The sequence below is a fragment of the Cygnus atratus genome, chromosome 20 (genome assembly GCF_013377495.2).
Source record: "Cygnus atratus isolate AKBS03 ecotype Queensland, Australia chromosome 20, CAtr_DNAZoo_HiC_assembly, whole genome shotgun sequence".
Lineage (NCBI taxonomy): Eukaryota > Metazoa > Chordata > Aves > Anseriformes > Anatidae > Cygnus > Cygnus atratus.
Genome location: NC_066381.1, coordinates 11417616 through 11443893, shown reverse-complemented (window position 1 = coordinate 11443893; position 26278 = coordinate 11417616). Strand labels below are relative to the sequence as shown.

The following is a 26278-nucleotide window of genomic DNA, read 5'->3' as shown; positions in this document are numbered from 1 at the left end:
GCCAGCCCCCCCGGGCAGCCACGGCCCATGCAATTAGTCCTGCGCAGGACGGAGCGACACCCCAGGCACACGTTTTGCCTTTCTGGGGACTCATTAGTCACACGCAGCTGTTGCCTCTGCCCCAGGAGCCTCAGTGGCCTGTGGCGTGACAGGTTTATGCTGCCCAGGAAGATTACCCAAATTACAATCATGACTTGCAAAGACAACCCTGCAGACTGAGCGAGGCCAAGCCAACGAGGGCAGAACTCTTCATCCATAGCTACTGCAGCGACACTCTCCAGATCTGAACACCTCAGGGCTGGATGGGAGCATTCAGTTCCCCGGTCTGCCTTCAGTATAAAACCGTCCCTCAGAGCCCAGAGGCTGACAGCGGCGTCCGCTTTTATGGGAGAAGATCTATAGATAACTTTATATATGTGCAGATACCTGTATATTTTTATATATCTGCAGGTTCTCGTGACACTATTTTTGTAACCATTCCCTCTTCAGCAGCCTCCAGAAAGACACGGCTTTCCTAAGAAGCTTTCAGAAGGCACCTTCCCACCACACATCCCAGGACCTGTGTTCTGGTGCCGAGGCCGCCTTCCAGCCTCTGTGAGCAGAGCCGAGCGCTGGCGCTGACTCCTCGGCACGTTGCAGTGCCAACCGGCACATCATAAATCAAAGCCACTCAGCGGACAGGGAAACGGCAGCACAGGGTGACAAAGCGAATTGCTGAGGGCCAGGCAGAGGATCAGCAGCAGAGAGGAGAAGGACCAGGTGCACAACGCGGGCTGGAGCCGAGACCCCGGGGCAGCGCCAGCCCCTGCCCGCTGCAGTGCCCGTGTGAGCGTGCTGTGTTAGCTCGGTGAAACGCAGCACAGCGTAGTCATCCCCACAACAGCAGCGCAATTAAATGGAAATCATATTCTTGATAATTTGGGGTATTTTTTGCTATGAATGAAGGCTTTCTGAATAAACAAGTTTCAAGATTTCAGCGTTAAATTAAATTAGATCAGATTAGCAGAGGAAACAAGTCCTTACAGTACGAGCAGTTCCTTTGAATTTCACTACCAAATCAGTGAACTAAATGCCATCATTTATCATTAACATCATTAATAAAGCCAGATTCAGGATGCACAGCAAACAAACACCAGTAACGTGCCCAATGCTTCCAGAGCCACCAGCACCCCTAGCCCTCGCGGCAGCCCTAGCCCTCTGGGCAGGACACACACCCACCCTGGAGTCATTTTTCAGTCCCATCCCCACAGCCCACGGCGGACCCTGGGAGACATGCGGGTGCTTGGTGATGGGGGGATTGCACCATGGGGAACGCAGCCAGCCCGAGCAGCACTCCCCACTCCTCTGCACCCCCCAAGGATCCCAGTAACTCAGTTACTGTCTCCATCTGACAATTTGTTTGATGTGAGTAAGTGAAAAGACATAATTTGTGGAGTTAAAACACAGGTATTATTTCAATGACACATCCCCACAACAGGGAGCGTGCTCAAGTCAATCATGTTCAGAAACTGGTTTCTGTTGCTCTATGGCTTTTTCCTTGTCTCTTGCTCTGGATCAAAAAAAAATATAGAATATGATGTAGGCAGTAGCTAGAAAACTGCCATTTTCCTTGTTAAATGCCCTCACACTGCTCGACCTCATCAAACGGGAACAAGAGGCCTGGAGGAGGCGTACTCGGAGCACTGGGGGCAGCCCCAGGCACAGCCATACATGGCAGGAGCTGCCCTTTCCCAAAGGAAGGAGCACGACTGCTGTACACCATTTCCCAGCCCGAGCACTGCCAGGGAGAGGAAAACGGACACAGACCCCTGGTTTGATCCTGGACTTGTTATCACCGCACCTCATTTCTCTTGCCTGGCAGTAAACCTCCCTCTTGCTTAACACGCAGGTGAGGAGCAAACCATTCAGCTGGTACAGCTGCACTTGATTTTTGGAGCGCTGCTGAAGACCTGATGGACACTTCCCACTCCCGAGCTCCCAGTCAAGCCAAGACATTATTAACACGTCACCAAGAAGTACAACCCACGTCATCTCAGTGAAAAGAACATCGAGCTCAGCTTTCCAAATTGGAGAGGATTAACACCAAATTGCTTCTATGAGGAAGGAGCTGTCATAGTCCTTGGTGTGTGACACCGGTAACATTTGAGAGGAATAAGAGAGGACTGTGTTTGAAAGGAGTGACCTTTGAGTCTTCACAGAGGTTTCATAATACAACCCTAACCTATTCAAGTACCTGGCAAGCCTCTACATCTCTTCTAGGTAGGAGCCTGAGATGCCCCAGCCTTTTACAACAGGCTTTAAAGATGTGAGGATCTCAAATATCATATGGGCTCAGCTGGCTGTTGCCTGTTTGCTAACTGAGGATAACACTGCACATTATGAGCCCCGCTGGAAATAAAGCTCTGGAGATAGACATTTCCTGGCGTGGTGGCCACGGGGCCAGGCCCTGCGGGCTGCCAGAGGCTGGGATCCCACTCAGCAGAGGGAAAAGCAGCGACCAGTGGGAGCAGTGCAGCAATTAACAAAATAATCATCAGGAATAAGCCACACCTGCGTTCCCACAGCCAATGCTGCCCTAATCCTGCTCAGGACGCTGGGCACAGGAGGGCACCAGGCTTCCCGAAGTGCACCCACCCCAGCAGCCAAGCAGGCGTGGGGGCACGGCCGCGGGGGCATGGCTGCGGGGGCATGGGGACACCGATGGTGGTGCGAGGAAGCGGCGCCCCTGAGCCATGGGTGCAGAGCAGCAGGGCGAGGGTCCCTGCAGCACGCTGGGCAGGGTGCTCAGCTCCTGCAGAACACCCTGTCCTTGTGCAAACCAGGACGCCTGGGAGCACACATCCGTAGCCAGATGGTGCCTTTATCACTCCAGCCATTAAACATCCCTCCCTCCGTTACAACAATATTTGCTTTTAAAAGGCTGATACTCTTTCAATCCTTCTGATTGTCTGCAAACAGCTCCTATTTTGACAAGTTATAAATATAGCAGGAGGAAAGAGATATATAAACCAGCATGGTTTATTACTTCTGAAGCAGAGCTAAAAATAGACCCACGTGGGGCTGCTAAGTCCTCTGGGCAGATGTAATTGTGGATAATCTAGCTTTAAATATGTGAAGGTTGTTTTGATAGCAACAACAACATTTTAACATATGGGACTCGGCAGCACGCAGCAGCAGAGCACGCCGCTGCGCCACGTCCAATGTCTCCTGCAAGCCGCGTTCACATCGCAGAATCCCAGCTGACTGCCTCCACGTTATAGCTTGGGTTTTTGCATTAATAAACCCAAAAATAAACCCAAATATCTATGGAAAGCCATCAACAGGAACACATCTAACCAAACACCAAGCCAAGCCTCAGGAGCATCAGTGGAGCGGCACTGGTTTCCCCACAGAAGACCTGCCCCTAACGTTTTATACAAATTCGGCTTACCAGATTGAACAGCTGAAAAACCCCAAGTCCTTACAGCTGACAGCACCTCTCTCTTCCTGGGAAAGGCTCCTCCGTCCCGAGCACGCTCTGAAACGTGCTCGGAGGATTGCCACGCGGGCGCAGGGCTGGGTGTCTCCGGGGGAGGCCAGCAGCGATAACCACCCTTCCCCGAAGGGGCGCGCGGAGCCACGTGCGCACCGCAGATAGGGAGCGGCACTGGGGCCGGCTGGATTTGGTAAATCCGCTGCCAGCTCCGGGACCAGCCTGGCTGGCTTGTGCCCCGCTGCCGCCCTCCCCTGGGATGGCCCTGGGGTGAGCACCCCCTGGCTCGGCAGCACCCGCTCGCTGCCCACCCACCCCCGGCTTGCCACCTCCCAGCCTCAGCAGTGCCACCCGCACAAGGCGTGTTGTGCAACACGGCGCACAGCCCGCGGCTCTGCGATGCTGCTCGAGGCAGGGGACCCCGAGTCAAGCATCCAGCCCACGGAGAGATGATGAGCAACGACCGACCCCTCCAGCCCGTCCTGCCCTGCAGCACCCACGCACCAGCTGCTGGTCTCTGGCTGGCACAGGTTGGGACCATCCGGCTACCAAGCAATGGTGGCAGCCCTGGGGCCAAGGGTGCAGCTCCCCACCTGCAAACACTTTGCTCTTGCACACGAAGTTGGTGCCCCCAGCCCAGGGGCAGCCCCCGCAGCCTTGCCCCATCCTCACCGCAGGGGTGAGGAGGACAAGGGGAGCACCGACCTCCGCCGAGCTGTGCCTCACCAACGCCCCTCAGACCTGTCTCGACTTTTCTTAAATTATATGGTACCTCAGCAAGAAAGCAGCTCTTGTGCCCATTAGGAGTCATTTCTGTCCATAAAGAAAATAGGATATCATTAAGGCTCCCATCTCCCAGGTTGTTTTTCCCCTTTAGAAAATGGATGTGATTTTTGACGGCGGCTCTGCTCTCAAACACAGTGTCAGCCAACGTGCCCACGTCCTCCCCGTGCTCCGTGGCATCGCGTGCTGGGCTCTGGCCGGGGGGGACATGCTGCCACGTTGAGCTGCCCCTGTCTGTCCCAGAGCCAGAGGTGAGGGCAGACACTGCCTGCTCCAGCACAGGCCCTGCTCTGCCTTACCTTTAGGCACAAAAGAGAGAGAGCAAAGAAACAAACACACACAATCCAAATCTATTTCTGGCTAAGGACATCCCGAGCAATCCCGAGCACTGCTGGTGCTCGGACTCAGTGCAGCCCACCTGGGGCACCTGCTCGCCATCCCACCCGGCGCCGTGTGTGGAGTGGGCTTGTCAGCAGCGCCCAGCACAGCCCCAGCACGGCCACGGGGAGCTGCAGCACCCTGCTGGGTGACGGGGCTGTCCCTATCTCAGCCCTGCAGCCAGCGCTGCCGCGAGGGCAAAGCCCAGATTTCAGAGAAGCGACGGGCGGCTGGGACGGGCCATTTCCAACAACTGGCCCGCACAGCACGGGACCTGCACCCACCCAGGCACGGCGCTGCCCTTTCCCTTTCCACAGATCAGGGCACCCAAACTGGCAAGGAAAATGCAGCCGATAATAATTTCTTTGCATGAAAAGCAAATAAAGCAGCAGAAGTGAGAGTTGACTGATGATTCATTCGAGCCACCAGACGCTCTGTCCTACTTTCACCCCATTTTCACTGCTTTCTGCATTCCTCCCTTTAGATTACCAGCTCCCATCTTTGCTTCCTGGTGCTACAGGAGCACTCCTCACCCTCGGAGGCAGGGCTGTGTGCACGCAGATACAGCCTGGCAGCACAGGGGCAGCGCTGGCCAGAAGGACAGGCAGGACCCTCAGCAGGAGCCGGAGCAAAGCCCCCACCTGGCTTCTCTTCTCCTAGAGGCCAAGGTGCTCATCCCCACCCGCCCTCTGCTAACATCCCAGAGCAGCCAGGACAGCGAGTGCTGGTGCACATAGCAGCGCAGGATGCACAGCTGCCGGCTCCCGATGGGCAGAGATCCCCTGCGTGAGGAGGGACCCGGGTGGCCAAGCAGCAGCACCACCCACTGCCCAAGCTCACTTTGCTTTTATCCGCTCACAGTCGGAATAAACAGCACAGAAAAGCCAAATGTTCATGTGTCTGCTGCTGGCCACACACAAGAGGAGGCACCAGGCATGGGCAGAGAGCCACGGCCTGGCCAAGCCTCACGGGCTCCTGTGGCTGGGCTCAGCCAACACTGCAGCAACCGCTGCATCTGGCTCTGCGTGCACCACGCACTGGGCAAGTAAAGAAGGACATGCAAACATTTTCACACATGCCTATCTCCTCCCAGAATAAGAGGATTGAATCATATTGCTTGGTTTTGGATACAAGCCCAGACCTGTTCAGAGTGGAGCTTTTTTTTTTTCTCTTCAAAGTTTTGGTGGGTTTTTTGAAATCACTCTGATTCAGCAAAGGATCCTGACCCTAATGCAGCCTCCCAGGAGCAAAGGCAGAGCAGCTTCTCCAGGGAAGTGTTAAATCAGACACTGACAGCCAGGATGCTCAGAGCACGTTGCACCCACTCCCCCACAGACAGCTATGGGCTGGAGCTGGACTCCGGGCCAGCACTTCACGTGCTGTGTCCTGAGGAAACGTGCAGGAGGGGAAGAGGGGAAGCAGAAAGCTTGACAGAAAGCATCCACCTCAGAAACCAGCTCCATCCTTTTTCCACAATCCTCATTAGAAAAAGATTCATTCAGATGCCACAATCCCGAACACTTGGTTCCCAGTGACCAGACACCATCCCCAAAGGTCCCAGATCTCACTTGTCAGCCGCTGTTAGCCCCGCAGGGGCCAGACCTGCTCGCAGCGGAGGACAGCAACACACAAGGGCTCCGACCCTGGGACTTGGGCAGCAGGTGCCGCAGGCAGGGGCTGGCTCTGCCACCGACCCCATGCAGCCACAGCCCAGGGGTGGGCGAGGGGACAGGCAGGTGTCTCGCCCACCCCGCAAGAGCAGGATGCGGCCCCTCCGCCGAGTTCCTCAGATTCAGCAGCAGCAATGGAAAGCAGTGATGCTGCATTCCCCCCAAGGTTTACGCTGACATTTTTAAGGGATTGCTCCATTTCAGAGTGAAATCTGCTTCCTCATCCCTCACTGCCATATGAGGGCACATGAAACGCTGCGAGAACCAAACCAAACAATCGCAAGGGAAAACACAGATGATTTATGACTGCCGCAGATGGTTTAAGTTTCCAGTGAGACTTTACAAAAAATCAGGGGCAAGATTACAGTCAGGTGACCAAAAAAGACGGCCCAGGAAAAAAGCTCAGAAAAACTTGCCGCGATTAGACGAGCCACGCGCACACCAATAACAACTGAAATAACTGCAGCGGAGCCGTCAGCAATGGGGCGGCGTCGCTCGAGGGTGAGACGAGCGCCCCGGCGGGACGGGGTGGCGCACAGCGAACCGCCTCCGCCTCGCCGGGTGCCCGGTACCCGCCCTGCCTGCTCTCAGCGGGGAAGCTTGAGCCCCCCCGCCCCAGCACGGGCGGGAATCCCGGTCGCCGCCGCTGCCCCCGGGCCAGCAGCGGGGGCGGCGCGGGGGGGGCAGAGCCGGGGAGCGCCTGCACCGGGCGGCGGGGGGGGGCCGGCCCGGCGGAGCCCGGCGGAGCCCGGCCCGGCGGAGCGGGGCCCGGCGCCACCTGGCGGCCGCTGCGGGCAGCGCCGCGGGACGGCCGCGGCTGAGCGCCCCCGGCCGGGCCCGGCCTCCCCCCGCCGCCCCTCTCGGAGCGCGCAGCGGCGCTGCCCGGCTCGGGGCCCGTCCCCCAGCCGCAGGCAGGGCCGGGGAGAGGCCGAAGAGCGAGCCCCGTGAGATTCCCGTGGAAATCCTAGCGATGTGGCGCTGAGGAGGACAGATTTTTAAAACTACGGATCCGTCTGCAGCCGCCCCGCGACGCACGGGCACCTGCCCCGGGTGGCCCAGGCTGCGCCGCCCCAGCACCGCCAGCACGGCCGCTCTCCTCTCAGCAGGCCACAACAGAACCAGAAGCCGCAGCAAACGCTCGGCAGCACGCCCGTGTGCGGAGCACCCCAGCTGCTCCCCCCCGGGCTGGTGGGACCAAGGCGCCCGTCCCGCAGCGTGCCGCGAGCCCCGGCGGGTGCTGCGCAAACACGGCGAGTCGGGGACGTGTCCCCTTTACCTCGAGGCAGGGAAGAAGAAGATGTAAAAGGACAACTGACAAGTCGCAGAGGAGAGGAGGGCAGCAAAGCCAAGCCCTCGCGTGGCTCCTCGCCAGCCCTGGTGGCTGCTGCTGGCCCCGGCTGCCTGCCCGGCTCGGGGCAGGGTCCCCCCGTGGCCACCCGCGGGGACACCCGGCGGGGCCATCACCTCCTGCCAGGAGCCCGGCGGCCGGCTCCTGGATGCGAGACCTCGGTCCTGCGAGCAGGGACAGCAACGTGTGGGGAAGGGGACGGGAAGGAACAGCAAAATGCAGAACAGAAATCACCGGCAGCCTTTAAAGTCTGCCGCAAGCCCGAGGCGCTGTCGGCCCCAGAGCCCCCAGCAATACCAGCTTCCCCCAGCTGGGACCCGGCCCCGGCTTCCAAAGACGTGGAACCTCCGGCAGAGCCCAGAGGAGCAGCACGGAGCTCATCCAGCGCCTTCCACAAGTGCTCACCCCGGGAGCTGCAGAAACTCTTCGCGCACGCAAGTCGCACACCAGCCCCACGTGATCGGTTTCTTCTCTTTCATTTCCGCACCGCAGCTTTAATAATTTACCTAGCAGCCAGGCTGCTGAGGCGATCACCTCTGGAAGCTTCACTCGGCAGATTCTGCAGCCCAGAAGATACGCAGTTACAAAACAAAATGAAAAACAAAGCCTGCCTCCGTCTGCTGGAGACAGCTGCTTTTCAGGCACTGCTGGTAGCGTTTTTTTGCAGCGGAGTTGAGGCCCAGCTGTAACGCATGTACTACTACAGCCAGGGTATAATTGCAAAGCATACATTTGCATGCAATTACCCATCTTAAAGGTGGTAGTAAAATCAAGGGAATTTACTTGGACACAACCTGCTCTCCAGACCTTGTCCTCACAGGACCTAAGCACATACCTACAAGATTATTGCAATCATCAGTGCAGCTCCTGCCAAGAAACTAAATCACTGCCACATCTCCCCATTAACACAGCTCTGGCCCATCAAATATTAAAGAGCCTCAAGCTCGGACACAGCTCATTTTACGAAGGTCAGGGCAATCTCATCTCTTTGCACCTTCATATTCTGCCACCATTCCCACTATCAGATGAGCATCACATGCTCTTCCATGTGAGTTTTAGCTGTGCACGTGCTAACTTGCAGTGGTTGGTGTACAAGGCTCCTCTGTTCCACACAGACATGATTGCATTGTGATTTTTGCTTTATAAGGATAAAGCAAGAAGTGATTCTTTGCCTGAAGGTGTAACTTATTTTATAGATTTTTTTTTAAATACTTGCTGGTTTCTCTTTACTGGTGATACCAAAGAAAAACTAATCAGAACCCAGAGGGCTGAGGAGAAACCAGCAGACGAAGGGTCTCTGAGTGAAGGACAGCCCCTGAGCAGCTCGTTGCTGCAGCCTTGGGAAGAACTGATGCTCATCCTCATCCCACCGCAGCTCCCCACCCTGTGCTGGCCCCAGGATGTCCTGGTCCAGGGCAGCACCCAGACAAGGAGCTCGGGAGCCCTGGGGCTGGGGGGCATCCGCAGGAACCTGCCTGGCCCCTGGGAACCCTGCATTTAACCTGCACCTCAGGTGAGAGTGCAAATCAGCTGAGTAAGATCACCAGGCCCAGGGCTGCTTTTGGATATGCAAAGTTCCTTTGATATGATTATTTTTTTGCCTGGGGTTACATTCAGGCTTCAGAAGTGGATTTATCTGCAGTCTGGCTCCGCTCTCCCCTTCCTGGGAAGCATGACCTGCGCCATGGAGCCTGAGTGTGTCCTACAAGCTCTGCTGGCAGCCGTACCCTGAGGGGCACCGACAGCACCGCGGGTCTGGGAGCTGCTGCCTGCCCTCTGCAGGTACTGCAGGTGGCACGAGAAGAAAGAGCAGCAGCGAGCCGACACACGGAGGGCTTCTTCTGGGCTCGACGCCCCTTTTGAGCTTTAACATGGAGTAAGTAAAGAGTAAAGAAAAAAAAATACAGAAAGAAAAGAGTGTGGTGGAATTGGCCTGTGCCAGAATCCTACACCTGCACTTGTCAAATCCTGCTCCCAGTCTCCATTTCACAGCTCCTTGGTGCTGGTGCCGCTGCTGGCAGCCCCAGGCCCCGTCTCAGGCTCCCAGCAGCGCTCCCCTCCCCACGCTCCCCAACCCACACCCCAACACCTCCACAGCCCGCTCCTGCCCGCCGCCAGGGCCACCTCGCTCCCGCGCAGACTTCGCAGCACTTTGCAGACTTCCCGAGAGTCCCTGGCCACGCACGGTGGGAATCCGAGCATCTGAGCTCCCTCCAGAGCAGCCCCCTGCTCGCCACACAGCCACAAACCCCGCTCCTCCTTTCCCCACCACGCTGAGCAGCCTTCGCAGAGCTGGGGCCCCACTGCCAGGTGCGCTTTGCAGCGGGACCGTGGCACAAGGCGGGGGCACGGCGCGAGCTGAGCTGCCGGCCAGGAGGGCACAGCCAGCCGGGCACGGCGAGACCCGGACTCACCAGAGCTTCCTGGGCATTGCGGAGGCCGAGCAGCAAAGGCGGCAGCTCAGAGCCCCCCCGCTGCACAGAGATGCTCAGTCTTCTGCGGCGCGTTTGCTCGCCAGTTGTACCTGCAGGTACGTCCCGGCGCTTCCTTCACCAGAATTAGGACGAGCGAATCCCTGGCCGAGATGCCAGGGCTATCAGTCTCCCTCCTCCTCCGATGCTCCCCCTCTGCAATGTCTACTCATTCTCTCCAGTTTCAAGTCCCTCAGACATATTCATGGTTGCCATAGGAACTAATGAAAACCAAATTAAAAAAAAATAAAAGGGAGAGAGATAGAGGGAAGAACTGCTTTGAAGCTGCGGTGCCACCTGTGCATTTGAGTTCGTTATCACGACCAGCAGACACAGCAGGCAGGCAGCAGCCCCGCAGCCCTGCTCCTTGCTCGCACCCTCCTGCTGCCGCACTCGGTTTCACCAGACACCGGCACCGCGGGGATGCAGGGACACGCAGCCGCCCTGGTGCTCCCCATGGGAGGCTCACTGCCCCAGGAAGGCTGCCCGGGAGCCAGCAGTGAGGGAACCACGGTGGGGACCCTGCAGCGGCCCGCTGCACCGGGGTCCCCTCTGCAGCCAAAGGCTCCGGGCCACAACCAGCAGCCACTCGCTGTTCCGCCTCCGCCAGCTTTCCACAAGTCAATATTGATGTTTGCAGCACGCACGAGGCTTCTTGAAGTGCTCCTTGGCTTGTAGGAAGCAGCTTGTCTTTTTGTTAACAAGTTATAGAGCAGAGAAAATTGCCTACGCCTGGTATCCTAGCCAGAAGGCTGCAGTAATAAAAAGAGGGCGTTAGAAACCAAAACTACTTTTTTTTTTTTATTTTAAGGGCTTTTACAAATATCTAATGTGGCTCTGGCTGGGCCCCAATTACAGAAACATTTAATGATGCAATCTGTCCACAAAGCAGAAGCGTTAAGAGGTTGTGGAAAGCATCAGCTGCAAATGCCGGGGATGGAACAACTCCAGGGGACGCTCAGCTGAGCAAACGCGCGGCTCGGGCTGGCAGGCGAGGCCGGGCAGCTGGCAGCCCTGCTCGCGACAGGGACCGGAGATGGGGGAAAGGAGCTCCTGCTCCACGGAAAAGCTTATCGCTTGGAGGGGTCACTGGTTTTGTGTAAGTGACAGCACTGGGAGCAGAAGGGAAAACACAGCAGCCCAGGGCACGGCTCCTGGCTGCAAACTCACCCTTGCAGCAGGAGGCCAGGCCGAGCCGGGCCGTGCTGGGCCGGGCTGTGGCTCCCTCTGCAGCCACAGGCACCCCCCGCTCCCCAGGAGCTGCAGCTCAGCACGGCTCTGGCAGCATTTCATGAGCGTTTAAAATCATCTCTCAGCCCTGCCTTTGAAGTAAGCGTTTTCATTCCTCTATTGTGCTCTGAGAGGCTTTGCAGACATGCAAAAATCAATTTCCCCATGAGAAATTCATCTCCCCGCACGCCTGGGGGAGGAGAGAAGCACAGCTCCCAGGTCCTCTCCCCGCCGACAGCAGGAGCTGATGTGACCCCGGCCATAACTGAAGGCACCAGGAGAGGGGACGCCGGGCAGATGTCGCATTGCCAAGCATGGAAAACAAAGCGAGTACTCGAGCCTGGACAGCCTTGTGTTATGTCATATCCGTGTTTGGGGGCAGGTGACACATTTCAGCAGCAAAGATCTTCCGCTATCACCAAAAATGCATTATGTAGGGAAAAGACTCAACATCAGCAGCTGCCCCAGATACCTGCTGTCCTCAGGCAGGAGCAATGCCGGTGGGGAGCAGCCGGGGCTGAGCATCACTGAGCTCACCGCGAGCTGCCAAGGCACAGCTCGCGGCGCAGCCCCAGCCCTGCAGCCCCCGAGAGCCATGGGTGCCCCCCAGCACCCCACACCTCGCCACCTCTCCCAGGGTTGGACCCCAGCACTCGCTGCGGGCAGAAGCTGCGGTGCACCACAGTCTGAGCAGGCAGCCATGCATGGGCATTAATTGCCCCACACGGTTGGCAAAGAAGTTTAAACACATTTCTGCAGCAGAACTGCTGCACAGGCCCTGAAAAATAAATAACAAATAAATAAAACAGGGCAGAAGTGTTCATAGCACAGCTAAATCCTTCCCAGCACCATGGGAAAAAGAAAACTCACCAAGATGCCCCCCCCCATGCTCCTGAAAGCTGTAAACGTCGATTTAAACTTCTCATTAGTTCGGTGAAAACCTGAGCAATGAGCTTAGTAACAGCATTTCTGTTGTGCTATTTACAAAGGGCATTTTACAGGCTTATTCAAGCAGCAGGTTCCCCGAAGGCTTTCTGTATACTTTTCCATTAATGAATAATTTGCACAAGTAATGATTATAAAGGGAAACTGCATGAGCAGTTACCCACACGTATTACCTTGAACTCAAGGGAGGCTTGGCCAGAATATTTCTATATTAGCACACAGTAGCGTTAACAGTGCTGGGAGCCACAGGAGTGCTTGCAATGGAAAATCCCTGGCTCGGGAAGCAGGAGGGAGGCACAGCATGGGCAGGGCCCGGCGTGAGAGGCATCCCTGGTGCCACAGGAGGAGGTTGTTTCCTTTAATGCTGAAACCTCCAGGAAAGCCACGGCTGCACTGATAAAAGACAATTCCCCGGCAAAGCATCAAGTCACTGGGATGCTCAGGGGCTGTCTGGGTGGAGCTGGCTCAGACCCCCTGCTCTGAACAAATTCCATCTTCAAGCTTATTTTCTGGAACAAGCACAGCTTTCGCAGCCACATTGCCCACTGCCCTCACACCAGCCGAGGGGATGGGCAGCAGCCCCCTGCCGGGCAGGGGGTCCCGCACGCCTCAGCCCACCTCCCTGCAGGCACGGGATCTGCCCCGCAGCCGCTGTCCTGGGCAGCGCCACCCTCGTGCCATCAGATCTCAGCGGGTCTGCGGCAAGCCCGAGGCAGCCCCGTGGAGCGGCACCACCACCCCGGGGACCCCCACGGACAGGGACAGCCGGCGCTCCGCCAGCAGCCCACGGGGGACAGCAGGGTAAGGGGCACCGCACACCCTATATCCCACCGGGAGCTGCCCCCTCCCAAAACTGTGAGATCCAAATCCCAACCAGAGCGAACCCAGACCTTGCTGACGTTACAGCCAGCAGCCTGCCCTGCCAGCTCCCATTCCCACCCCTCCAAGTCCAACGTCCTGTGAATTCCACCATGCGTGCCTTAAACCCGCTAAAAATACAGCATTCATATCATCCTGTTCACCATAACCACTCGCTGCATGCATCACCTTGGACTTCAAGGAGCAGGGGCTGTGTGACGTGCACAGAAACAGCTCCACGAGCAGGCAGACAGGGAGGGGACAGACACACTGCCCTGCACGGCTCCGCTCTGCCCAGGCCGGTGCCGCAGGGATGGGCACAGGCACAGCGCGGGGCTAGCACCAAGAGCCCCCGGCTGTGGTACAGCCACCCTGACCTGCCCTGTGTATGGGGGTGGGTTCGGTTGGCTGCTTGGTTTTTAAGGGCAGGGCATCCTCCCTCTGCTCTAGGCCATCACTGGCCACCATGCATGTCACAGGAGAGTGGCTTTATAAGAGAAAAGCGTGGTACTCACTTCATCTTCAGGCTGGCGAGCATTGTCTTGTCGATCCTGGGGAGAGAGCAGAGCAGTGCGTTACTGGTGATGGTACAGAGACACGGGCTGTCCAGCCTTGGGACCCATCCTCCTCAGGTGTCCACATTCACCTGAGGACCCGAGGAATGAAGCCTGTCCCCTTGCCTCCCCGGCCAGCTTGTTCCTGTATTTCCCCCTTAGCTCTACTCAAGGTCTGGCTCTCCCATCACACCCTCAAATTCATTTATCCACGTCCAAGCCCTTCCATGTAGCCCTGATCCCAAGCCTCCCAGAAAGCACGGATTTAATGAAGACAGACCCGAGACAACGCAGGTGCACCAGAACATCGCCCCAGACCCCGCAGCTCAGCCCTGCAGCCTTACAAGAAGCACGGTCCCACGGGTGAGGACTCCAGGTGCAGCAAGGCGCATGACCTTTAGAGCTGGCTGGGCTGCCCCACTGCGTGAGCACGGGTCCGTCCCTGGCCCCGCAGCGCTGCCCCGGCCCCGCACCTCGCCCAGCCCAGCTGCCCGCACTCGCTGCGAGCACCCACAGCCGCCCCGAGCCCTGGAGCTGGAGCAGCGCAGGGCCACCCCGCCGGCTGCTGCGGGGCTGGGATCCCGAGCCACATCGCTTCTGTATTTAGCACTGGTAATAAGCGCCTGTCTCCACAGAATTATTATGGTTAAAAACCATATTAATATTAATGCAAATCATAATAATGTCTCAAATGCAAAATTATGTCTTTTGGCAGTAACTGCAAATTCTGTGTTGTCTGCTACATGGTGCACCAAAAAAAAAAACAAAAAACCAACAAACAAAACCAAACCAAACCAACAGAACACTACTGGTTTCTGCGTTGCGATCACAGAAAATGCTGCAAGGCCGCAGAAATGCGTTTTCCCCTGCACCAGCAGCCGTACCTCCCCCTGCTCCCGGGCTGGGCGGGTGGCGCAGTGGGGCCAGGTCCCGCGCGCCCTGCCACAGGCTGGGCTGTGCCAGCACCGGGGGTCCCGCCTGGCACGTTCCTGCTGCCCGTGGGCAAAGCCACTGCGCTCCCCGCGCCTCCTGGCCCCTGCCCTGCTCTGTCTGCTGCAGGAGCAGAGCCCCAAACCTGCGGGAGCTCCTCTGTGGCTGAGGAGCACCGGGTGAGCCCGGAGGCACCCAGGTCAGCGGGAGGCTCCCGGCCCGCAGCACAGGCTGAAGCTGTCGCCCCTTCCATCCTTGCAAGCCCCCCACCAGCATCTGCCTGTGCTCACAGCTTCCAGAGACCTGGCACACTGCCGCTCGTACACAGACCGAGGTCAGCTGCTACTAGTGCTTCATATTTAACCAGCCTGCCTACAGATCTTGTTGAATATTAAGTCGGGTTGAACACTGAAGCATGCTGCTGTGAGATATCTGCTGCTGAGCTCTGTAACGGGGCCAGCGAGCTGGGGGACAGGGGCAGTGGGGACGGCTCCTGCAGGGCCCGTGCTGGCAGCAGGGCTGTGCCCAGCGGTTTGGGTTCCGTCAGGAAGGAAGCATGAGAAGAAAAATCAGTTGCTGTTATTTTGACTCACGGAGAGAGAAGAAAAAAAAAAAAGAAAAAAAAAGAAGAAGAAAGAATACAAGAAAGAAAACCCTCAGCTGGGGAAACCGCAGTTGCGAGATGACTAAACTGAGCGAGCAGCGTGGTCAGGCCCTTCGCAGCGCTCCCCTCCCGAGGTGGGGCAATGTGAAACAGCGCACGCCCCCGGCTCTCCTCCCAACAGCACAGATCTCGGGGCGTCTCTGCCCCCCCGGGACCCAGGAGCAGCACCCAGGAGGACGGAGCTGCCGATGCAGCTGGGCCTCCCCACAGAGGGGCTGAGGCCGTGCCGTGGCTGGGCACAGGGCCCGATGGCAGCTCCCCGGAGGCTCTGCGCTCCCCGGCGGCAGCCCCAGCCAGCGGCCCGGCACCTACCGGGGTGACACCGACCGCGGCACCACACCCCTGGATGCCCATCGCCACGTCCGCGCTGCATTCAGCCCCAGCCACCCCGGGACAGGCATGCTGCTCCTGCGGCCCCGTGGGAACGGATGCAGCCGGCAGAGAGAAAAATAACAACAACTCACACACAGCTCAGGGCTGGAAATAGCAACTACAGCCCATAGAAAGAGGTGCCTGGGTGTGCCCGGCCACCCCTCGTGCTTATTCACCAGGTTTCCACAGGAAGGGCGTGTCGGCCGCAAACCCAAAATGACTGTGAGAAGATGAAGAGATGCAGGTACACGGCTGCCGCAGACTGCTGCCTTGCCAGTAAAACTCCAGAAGGGCTGTGGGATGGCGCGGAGCTGGGGGACGTTGCAAGGAGAGGCTGGCACAGGCACACAGCATCCCCCTGCCACGGCTGCAGGCCCTGCACGCACTGAGGACAGCAGCACTGCACGCACTCCGAGCTGGCCAGCTCCAGGCACGGCACGGGCACTCTGCAGGGAACACACAGCTGCGAGGGGCATCTTCCTGAGGGGACCCCTGGGAATTTGTTTGCCAGCCTCACTTGGGACCTTCCCAGCAGCACATGGGGAATAATAGGGCTTCTCCCATACCCATAAACCTTTATTTATCACGACACAGAACCTGATCCTGATATTTTTTTTAAAAAAGTCAGCACCCTGCTTCCCCCATCAGCCAGCCCTCAGTACTCCAGCGGCAGCACAGCCGTGTAACAGCCAGCAGATGACACTTTTCCTGTGTTACTCTCTGGTTAGCTGTTATCTCTTCCCTGCAACTGCCAAAGCAGAGAAGGAGAACAAATAAGCAAAGCCTGGATTATACCAAACTCCCTGCAAAGGTGAAGGTAAGGGCTCCAGTCTGCACTTGTGCCACTTGATTGCAGCTGAGGAAGTGGTCAGCAAACAGCAGCTCAAGGGATGAGCCCAGCGTGGTCAGGGCCCCAGAGCCAGCGCTCCGAAAAGCAGTGGCAAGGGGCCAGGCATCCCCGAAGCTGACGTTTCTTTGCACCACAAAACAAGCCCAAATTTTACAAAACTGATTTACAAACAATTAGCGTGCTTTCTTCCAATCTTTATATCAAGGAAAAAAATCCAGCAAAATGCTCGACTTAAGGCACACACATTGCCAGAAGACTTTGCCAACACTTGACAAGCTTGCTGCCGTCCCACATCACATCTCAGTTACTCAGCATTTCCCCCAGAACGTTTCGAGCAGCTCAGCTCAAAAGCCACCGGCACCAGCGCTCCTCCCAAAACCGCCGGTGCCTATCGGGCTGCCCAGCCCCGGAGCCAGCAGCAGCGGGCAGCCGCCAAACATAGCCTGCAGAGCCGCCGGGCACGGTGAGGTAGAACGTCCTCCTGCCCGACTGCAAACATCTAAATAACCTCCACGTTGTCAGCGCATCCTTCAGTTCCCAGGCCTGATCATAAAGTGAAAAAGTGAAGGAAGGGCAGAGGAAGAAAAGTGCCATTTTTTTAAAATCTTTCCCTGTAGATCAACACATCTCTGAGAAAAAGGGACACAAACACCAAACAGCCCTGCTGAGCTCAGGGTGCAGGTGACCGCCACGGTGCTCTGTGCAAGGACAGAAGGTGCGGGGATGACCCAGGGAGGCACCGACAGCCCCGGCACCTGCTGTATGCCGGGTGAGAGCACTCCATGGGCTGCAAGGTGCCAGAGGTGGCTGCAAGCACCGCTGCCCGGGCAGGGCAGAGTGGGCAGCGCGTCCCACGCAGCAAGGCAGGAGGAGAGGGAAGATCCCCGGGGTGCCCGTGGGGGTGCCGTGCCCACTGGCGCTCACCCACCACGAGCCCCACGGGTGCATCCCCAGGCACCGCAGCACCCTCCCCTTGGCACCGCGCTGGGCTCCCCGAGGGCACCAGGAGAAGCGCATCCTGCCCGGCGTTCACGTGGTGTGCTCGGCCCCGCGCAGCGAGCAGGGCTGTGCCAGCAGGGCCCCGCAGTGCTTCCTCACCCGAATGGCCCCGGACAAGCCAAAGAGGGAAGAAAAGCCGCGAGCAAGCAGGGTGCTGAAGCGAAAGCCACCCACCAGCCATAGCCGCCGAAGGAGACGCTGCGCTTTCTGTGGAACATGGTGGCTGCTTGGCGCCGCTGGGTGCCGCGGGCAGGGGGACACAGCAGGGCCAGCAGCACGCCCGCACGGCACGGCCACCGCGGCGCTTCCCGGCAGCGCCTGCTGCGCCGGGGCGGGGGACCCCGACACCTCCAGGTCAGCCGCCTCTTGCAGAGGCGCATGCACACACACACCAGAAAAAGTCATTTCCTTTTTTTTTTTTTGTTTTTGGCCTCAGGCTTTTCACAACCTTACGCTGCAAATATCGTATTTCTCCTAACAGCAGGAGCCGCACGGCATCACGCGGTGGGCCCCGGTGCAGGGCGTCCCGCTCACAGGCACCAACCAACGTCTCCCGACCACAGGCGGCTTTCACACCTGCTGCCCCTGGAGCTGTAGGGCTGTCTCACCAGGGGATCCTGACCCACCTGTGCAGTTCATGGGAAATCCCACCAAAAACACTGAATCTGAAGAATTAAAAACCCCACTGCCTCTTCTCTTGCAGAGAAGAACTCCCCGGCAAATTCTGCTGCAGCTCCCACCGCCCAGCCTGGGACTCCTGCCCTGCGGCAGCACCACCCATGGGGGCTGTCCCAGCCCGTTCCACCTGGCCACCAGGCAGCTGCCACCTGGGTTTTCTCTCCTTGGGCTGCTCACCAGCTCTGGTACAACTGCAGCGTCCGTCTGCAGCCTGACCACTACCAAAAAAACACAGTCCTTGAACAAACAGGCTTCGGAAAAGCCATTTAAATGCAAATGCTGACCTCTAGCTGGGTCGGAGCTTCCATAAATTACAAAGTCCCAAGAAAACAAGTGGCTGTCCTGCAACAGCACTTGGGCACGGCGGGCGCAGCACAGCCCATGCTGGAGGCAAGACGGGTGGCTGTGCCACGGCCCCTGGGCACCCACAGCCCGCACGGTTGACGTGAGCACCCACCAAGTACTGCAGTGAGGCAGCACACCCCGATGCTCACAGAGAGCATCCCCTCGGCCTGGGGCGGCCGGGCAGTGGGGGCTGGCGTAGCTCCCAGGGACTGCCAGCAGTCAGGCTCTCCTCCGAGCACCCAAGAGCGTTACATCAAGAGGCATTTGGATTCTGTCTGATGTGTGAAAAAAGGGGGGAACCAGAGGGCTGGAGAGAGAAATAACATCCAGGGAAAAAGCTATGATTGAAATCCAGCCATTCCAACTCCCACTTTCCTGCCCACAGCAATCTCTTCTGAGGGGCATGAAATATGATGGAAATCCTTTGCATTTTAGAGCTCTTAAGGACATTTACAAAAAAAAAAAATACAAAATATGCTGCTTGCTTGAATGCTGCAATTTAGGTACCATGAAGCATTTGGAGAACACATTTGTGGGGAGCACATTTGCTTCCAACCTCATACTCCACATTAAACCTTTGCAACAGCAGCAGCACAACGTTATCTGTTCCCTTCAGCTTCCCCTAGGTCACGTCTCTTACACACACACCAGTGGATTTCTGCCCAGCTCTCCTCAGCTGCTCACAATTTCCACGCCTGAATATAACAGCAGGGAGCTTCTCCGCATGGCTGAGCTCTGCAGTGCATCACAACAACACAGCTGCAGCAGCTCCAGCACACCCTGCAAATACCGGTGCAGCGGCAGGTAGTGACAGCAGCAGTAGGAAGCATCAACCTATAGCCACGTCACACCAGAAACAGCTTGGAAAGCAAGGGAAAGCAGGCAGCTCTTCATTTAAAAGCATGCTCTTGCAGTGCTGTAAGCACCAATTAGTGCATCTCGTCCTGCCACTTCAGTCCCCGTGTGAACTCGCTGGCTCAGAGCCGTAGGAGGCATCGCGTAAACAGCGAGGGCTGCAGGGAAGCGGCGCAGCGAGCGCCGGGCAGCCCAGGGGGGCCTGCAGCAGCCACACATCATTTTTTTTGAATATTAGTTTAGAGGCCTCTACATTCAGCAGTCAAACCAACTCCAGCAGGTCTTCGCCACACCTCCTCTGTGGGACAGCGCTCCCCATGCCCCCTGGCACCGTGTCAGCCCCGGCCAGTGAGGACAGGGACAAGGAGAGTTCTGTGCAGGGCCCACCCCACCCTGCCTGCAGGGAGCCCCAGATCCCATGCTCCCACCCCAGGAGTCCTGTGAAAAATACAGATCCACGGAAATGGGCATTTGGGCCAAGCAGAGCTCAGAGTCATCCCAGCAAGGCAATCCAAGCTGGCAGGGCTGCGCCAGCCGCCCTGTTCCAGCCACATCGCATCAGACCTGCGAGCATCCTGCGTCCCCACGGCACGCTACCCGCGCACGGAGCGGGACCGCAGCAGCGCCTGCCCCAGGCAGGAGGCCACGAGGCACCTGCCAGCGCCGTGTCGCCTGCTGGAGCACGGCCAGAGCAGTTTGTCTGCAGTGACATTCATTCTCTTGCTTTGCCTCTTCCCTCCAAGGTATTTCACACAGTTGGGCTCAAACACCAGAGGAAAAGAAGGAAAACTCCTCCTTTCAGAGCAGATGCAGCCAAATCATAGTTGATCAGCCAAATCTAGGAAACAAAAGCCTGGGGGAAGATGCCTCCTTGGTACCATCTGCATGAGACAAAATTAAAATTTCCCAAGGGGTCTCTGACAAAACCAGGAGAGCACATCGCGCCTGACTCACCACTGAGACCCAGATCTGCTCCGCTCCAGACTTGAGGCCGTGAGCGCTGCGTCCCTGCCCCCTGCCTTTGGAGAGGACGAGGGAGGTGCTGTGCAGCTGGCAGCAGTGAATCAAGTTGTTAACAAGCACACGAATAAAGCCAAGCTCTCCTGGCACACCAGGCATCGCAGCTACCTGGCACGCACCCCGTCCTGCCCCCCCCGAGCTGCTGCCATCTGTTCGGTGCCGCGGGGGCCTCACAGGCAGGAGGTGCCCGAGGTCTGGGTGGCTCCATCGTGCACACCAAGCGTGCACAACAAAGGAGCAAGACAGGGGAGGGAGCAAGAGGCTGCGGTAATAACAGCATGCTGACAAGTGCGTGGCATTAAAGCTTTATGAGCACAAACTGCAGGGTTGCGGTGCTGTTTACAAGAGGCAGTACGCTGCCAGCGCACACTGGAGCTGATGGCCGCAGCAGGCAGCCCTCCCCGGGGCCATGGAGCCGTGCCCCCCGTGCCCAGCTGCGGGCGATGACATGGAGGGGCCACGCCGTTGAGGCTGAGCCACGTGGAGGGGGCAGCTCAGAGTGACACCAGCCCCAAAACCTTCATGGATGGAGAGCCTGGGTCTGAGGGGCCTGGGGACAGCAGCACGGGGGCGCAGCAGCCAGGCCGCCTGGTTCCAGCGCGGCTGCAGCCTGCAGGGTGCTTTGCAGCGTGGGGCACAAACCCCACCAGCTGCTCCAGGCCCACAGAGAGGTGATCCGGTGGCTGCTGCAGGCTAGAGGCAGACCAGATTTTAGATACAAAAAATAGAAAAATAGGAACTGCAACTGCTGGTGAGATGCTCGGGAGGCAGCACAGGATGCTCGTAAGGCTCCTCAGCACGGACGGCGCTACCCGGGCGAGGGATGAGCACCCGGCGCGGGCAGGGCAGGGCTGGCACCGTGTCCCTGCAGGCATCGTCTCGGCAGCAAACAGACCGTGCAGCCAGAGGCGAGTTCTGCCCAGGAAGGGCAGCATAATCCTTTCCTTTGTTGTTCGGGCTAAGAGAGACTGATTGCATCATTAGTGTTTTAATATTGTATGCGGTGCACTGAGGGTATTCATCTTTCTATTATGATTCTAAGGAAGGTTGTGGGCACCCAGAAATATTAGATTGTGTCCTGGCAGGAAGAACACGCTGTGCATATCATCAGCCTCGACACACAGCAAAGGAAAACAGAGTCCGAATTAATTCTGACTCAGTACATGGAGTATTTTTAACAGTGTTTTCTCTCCTTTGTGATAAAGTAAAATGAAGAGAGGAACTCAAAGCCTAGAAAAGCAGCTTCCCACAAGCCAGGGTTTTAAACCTTGCTTTCCAAGGTAGCTGTTTCCTGCTCGATAGCCCACAAGTCTGCACCATTAACCAGCTGCCACGGTGCTCTCGCTGCTACTGAAACCAATGGCAAGCGGGGGGGGAGCACTGCTCGTCCCCCCAAGGCGACCTCTGGTACCCGGCAGCCAGACACGGAGACCCCCGGGGGAGCACCGGCACCTGCGGCAGCCACGGGGCCGCTCGCTGCAGCCGTCAGGCGGAGCTGCCCTGTGTTCGTCGGGAACAGAAGGCAGTGACCGGGGAGGGACGGAGCCGCACAGCCTGTTTATCTAAAACCCGTTTGTTAAACTCATTAGAGAAGGCTCATTACATCTGGGGTTTAACTGGGAGGACCAGCCTGCAAAACAGAGCAACAACTGCACACGCACGCACACAGGAATGGAGGGCCGATTCCCAGCAAAATGCTCAACTGGCCAGAAAACAAAGAGGAAGTTCAGCATGTAAATTATTGGCTGCCTTTCTTACACGCTTAAAAGGCTGCTCTGTTTCGAGTACCCCCAGCCTAAGGAATAGACAACAGGGAGAAAACACCCGCTGGAAGTGCCCGGGGGGGGAGATGGAGGCCGTGCAGCTGGGGCCGCGCGGGCGTGCGAGCGGCGTGGCACAGGGCACCAGCCCCGGCAGGGACGGAGGTGCCGAGGGCCGGGTTCGCGGATCTCATTTTCCACCTGCACCATTCCCGTGTGGACAGCAGATGGAGTGCAGGGTGAGGCCCACGGGTCTCGCCCCTGCAGGCACTGAGGCCCCACACAACTCGGCACAGCCCACGCTCCAGCACAGCTTCCACGTTTTTGAGGCCATTCACTGCAGCTGACAGCTCAGAGGCTCGTCCCTGCACCCCGAGCGATGCAATTGCCTGTCGTCCATTCTATCAAAGTGGCTTTGAAGTGCTCTTCGAAGCAGCCACCACCCAACGCATCACTCTGCAGGCAGCTGCAGCAGCAGTGAGCTTGCCTTAGCCCAGAGCTTGCCCCAGGCACGTTCCCAGTGGCCCGGGCAGCTCCCCGGGCACTTGGCCGGTGCACATCAGCAGCTGGTGTGTCCCAGCATCACCCGGCCCCACTCTTCACTGCAGACGGGCGCTGCTCACAGCACTGTGATCAGATGAGACCCACGCCATCGCACAGACCTCCGGTCTCTCAGTAATTATTCCTGGTCCGCTATGAATTTGAACCTCTTGGCGCACGGAATAGCTGGTTTTCTCAGGCTCATGCATTTCAGATCTCCATCTTGCTTGCAAGGAGATGAAATTCCCCACAGAAAGTCTCCCTTTAGGAAGAACCAGTTCAAGCACACGGACGTGCTGCGTGTCCGTCCCTACCCCCCAGCTGCTGCACCCCCCGCCCATCCCAGCCCCCAGGAGGATGCCTCAGACAAGCAGCAGCCCCCTGCGCCCACCGGCAGCGCCTCCCCGGGGCACCCAGCACAAAGCTTTCTGCACCCGCACACGCAAGCATCGTGCGAGGGAAGCCCACGTGCAGGCTGCTGCCGGCGCCCGCTGGTCCCCGTGTAGGGCAGGGCAGGGCAGGCACCGCTGCCACCACGTCCCTGCCGTGCAGCCCGGTGCCCAGCACCACCCCCGCGGCCACCCCCACGTCTGCCACACGGCCACACTGTGGCCCCAGTGCCACAAGGAGCAGAGCTCGTCTGTTTGCCCAGCGGTTCGTGGCCTTGCTGAGGGAGGACGTGTTAGGGCAAAACCTGACAGACCCCAATTCCTGCTGTTCTCCCCCAAATTGTCCTGGTGCCCATAGCATGGGGAGGGGCCGCGCAGCAGCACGAGAGCCAGCCAAGGGAAACCGTGAGTGTTCGGCCCAGTTCAGACAGCCGGCTAGGAGGGGGTGCGCCACCAGTCTGTGAAGAAACTGTGGCAAGACAGAAAACTGCTTACACTGAAAACCAGGACTGGCAAAATGCGGGGTGGGAGGGAGGCACAGGCTTAGATAGACCCAAGCACGTTTTGGCTAGGAACAAGGAGGTTTATGAGCTTTAACACAAAGAACCTCTGGAACAGCTCCCTGCTAACAGAACTAAGGGAACAGCCCGCAGCGACACTCAGCACCCTCACGAAGCCGTCCCACGGGGCGCTGCCACAGCAGCGGGGAGTCCGTGGGTGCCCTCGCTCTGCACCGCCGGCCCTCGCAGCAGCCCCACGCCTGCCCCGCTCCCCAAACCCCCGGAGCAGATGGTTAAGGAGCGACTGCCTGGAGCCAAGATGCGCTGGCACCGGGTCAGGTGTAGGCAGCAATCAGCACTCAGATTCAAGGCCAAACTTGTGCAGGGCTCCATCTAAACACTGCAAACAAGACGCACCAGATTTGGACACAAGCTTGTCAAAACCTTGCTAGATCTTGCCAACATCACCTGTATTTTTCCACCATTTTGGGTGGGTTTTGCAATATCTGGGCTAGATTCAAATCAGAACCAAGAAACAGCTCTTTCCGGCTTGGCATCCAACTTGGAGGCAGATGTTAAGTCTGAGCAGGGATTCATCTACTCCCGTGAAACTGCAGAGAGGTCTGGGGAGAAGGAGCTGTTTTTAGCTCCTGGAAAAAATTCCTCTTGGTAGTGTTGCTGTTGAAGTCCTGTTCCTGCTTCCACAGCAGCCACTAATGACAAACAGAGCAGCCCGACGCCAGGTAGAAGAGAGGCAGCAGAAGCAGATGGACTCTGAGCAGCCCCCAGGACCCTGCTACCACACAGACAGGCTTAGTGGTGAAGGAGGAAGGAAGGAAGGAAGGATGATAAAACAGATATCAGCAAAGGGGAGCAGCTTTGCTGCTATGGGCATCATATGGGCCCTTTGGGAAGAATCAGCAGCAAAGGGAGAAAGAAATATTTGTTAAAGCTGGTGCACGCCAAGAGTGAGCCTGCCGTCTGGAATCACACTTCTTGTTGAATCTGAATTTAGACTCACTGGCTCGTTTCCAACCCTCAATACATCACTCCATGTGGACAGATATTATGTCCCTTGTGCTGCTAAAGCAACAAGCAATCTTTAATAAAACAGCAGAGGCTGGAACCTGCAAAAGATGAGGAAATAAGACAGTAGCCAGCAGGATTCATCTCATGTCCTGCGTACACCAGGGATGCAAACGACAGGCTCGCGCAGCCCTTATCAGCCCCGCTGTCAGCTCCCACACTGGGCTGCCACTCGCGCTCTGCCTGCAGAGATGAGCAGGATAAAGAGAAACGCGGTGCTCTGCCCCTGCCTGCTGAGCAGACATGGTGCTTTCTTGTCTGGCAGAGATAAGCAAGAGATCTTGCTCAAAAGCAGAGGGGAGGAGGGTTACCCCAGCAAAGGGTGCCCTGGGCTAACGAAGGTACGCGGTCAGAACAATCTCTTCCCATGTCCTATTTCTGTCAAATGTACAGAATATCGCAGGCTCCTTTGCAAATGAGGTGCCCTGCTGAAGGCAGGAGTGCAACCTTCCCCCCCCAGCCCCACCAGCAGTGGGGCAAACACCAGCCATCACAATCCCCCGAAGACAGATACAAGCAGGGCACTGAAAAGCTCTCTGGAGTTGCCTCCTTTGAATTTTCAGTATTTAACAAAAGCACTGGCAGTCACCCCGCCGAGACACTGCCACACGCGGGCACACAGCTCGCACGTTCCTGACGAGCAGGATATTCCCGTCCCCATGCCTGACACAGAAAGTCTACATGCCTGAAGTAGTCCTTACATATTTAAATGCAAACAGAAACCAAGAATTGTAAGGCATTTTAACAATAGATCTCCCAGCTGTGCCTCACATTTACATCCAGGCAAGCCCATCCAGGGTAAAAACAAGGACAAATACAGATTTAAATATTTTCTGTTACAGGCTCACCATACTTGCCTATATTCCAGTCCCCACACGCTATTTAAATATTGCTGTACATTGTGATGGCAGTTCAGATTTAGAGAGATTCAGAAGCATCTTACCTTGATTTTCTGGCTGGTCTCTCTGTGCAAGATTAACACGGCAAGCATCAGCGCCGGATAAACGCAGGGAAAGGGAATTTCTCCACCCCACGGCAGCCCCGAAGCGCAGCTGCAGCTATTGCAGCGCTGTTGCTGAGGACTGCGCCCGGCTCCGCTCACCTCGCGGCGAGGCACGGCCGCGGCCACGACCAGGAGGGGCTGGCGGCCGCGCTGCGCAGAGCGGGGTGTGGGGCACAGCTGCGCTCCTGCAGCCCCCCGGTGCCGAGCAGTGCCGCACGCCTCGCCCCCGCGGCACTGAGCTCGGGGCTGGGGCCTGGGGCCACGTCCCTGCCCCACGGGGAGGACGAGGTCCAGAGGCAGCGGGCTCTCGGCAGGGTTTGCAGCTGGCGCTCACCGGGAGCTTCTGCAGCGCCGCTGGGGTGACAGCCACCAGCGAAAGCTGGGGATCGTACCCATCCAGCCTCCCTGGGGCTTTCAGGGCAAAAGGGCTGGTGGGGGCGAGGTAGGGAGGTTACTGGAGAGGGAAGAAAAAAAAAAAAAAAAAGGAGAAAAAAATCTTTGGATTCAACTGCAAAACAGACTTCAGCCTTTATGTGTGAGCCCTTTCATCTGTTACGGCTGAATTGAAGACAGACACA

At 57.6% G+C, this 26278-nt stretch overlaps 1 protein-coding gene across 1 annotated transcript in view; it reads right to left on the bottom strand.

Moving 5' to 3' along the window:
* RAP1GAP2 (RAP1 GTPase activating protein 2) overlaps positions 1-26278 on the bottom strand; it is a 74868-nt gene that overhangs the window by 42886 nt on the left and 5704 nt on the right. The window contains exon 3 of the mRNA XM_050714823.1: positions 13671-13706. Coding sequence (XP_050570780.1) covers positions 13671-13706 — 36 coding nt within the window. The remainder of the gene's footprint in view (positions 1-13670; positions 13707-26278) is intronic.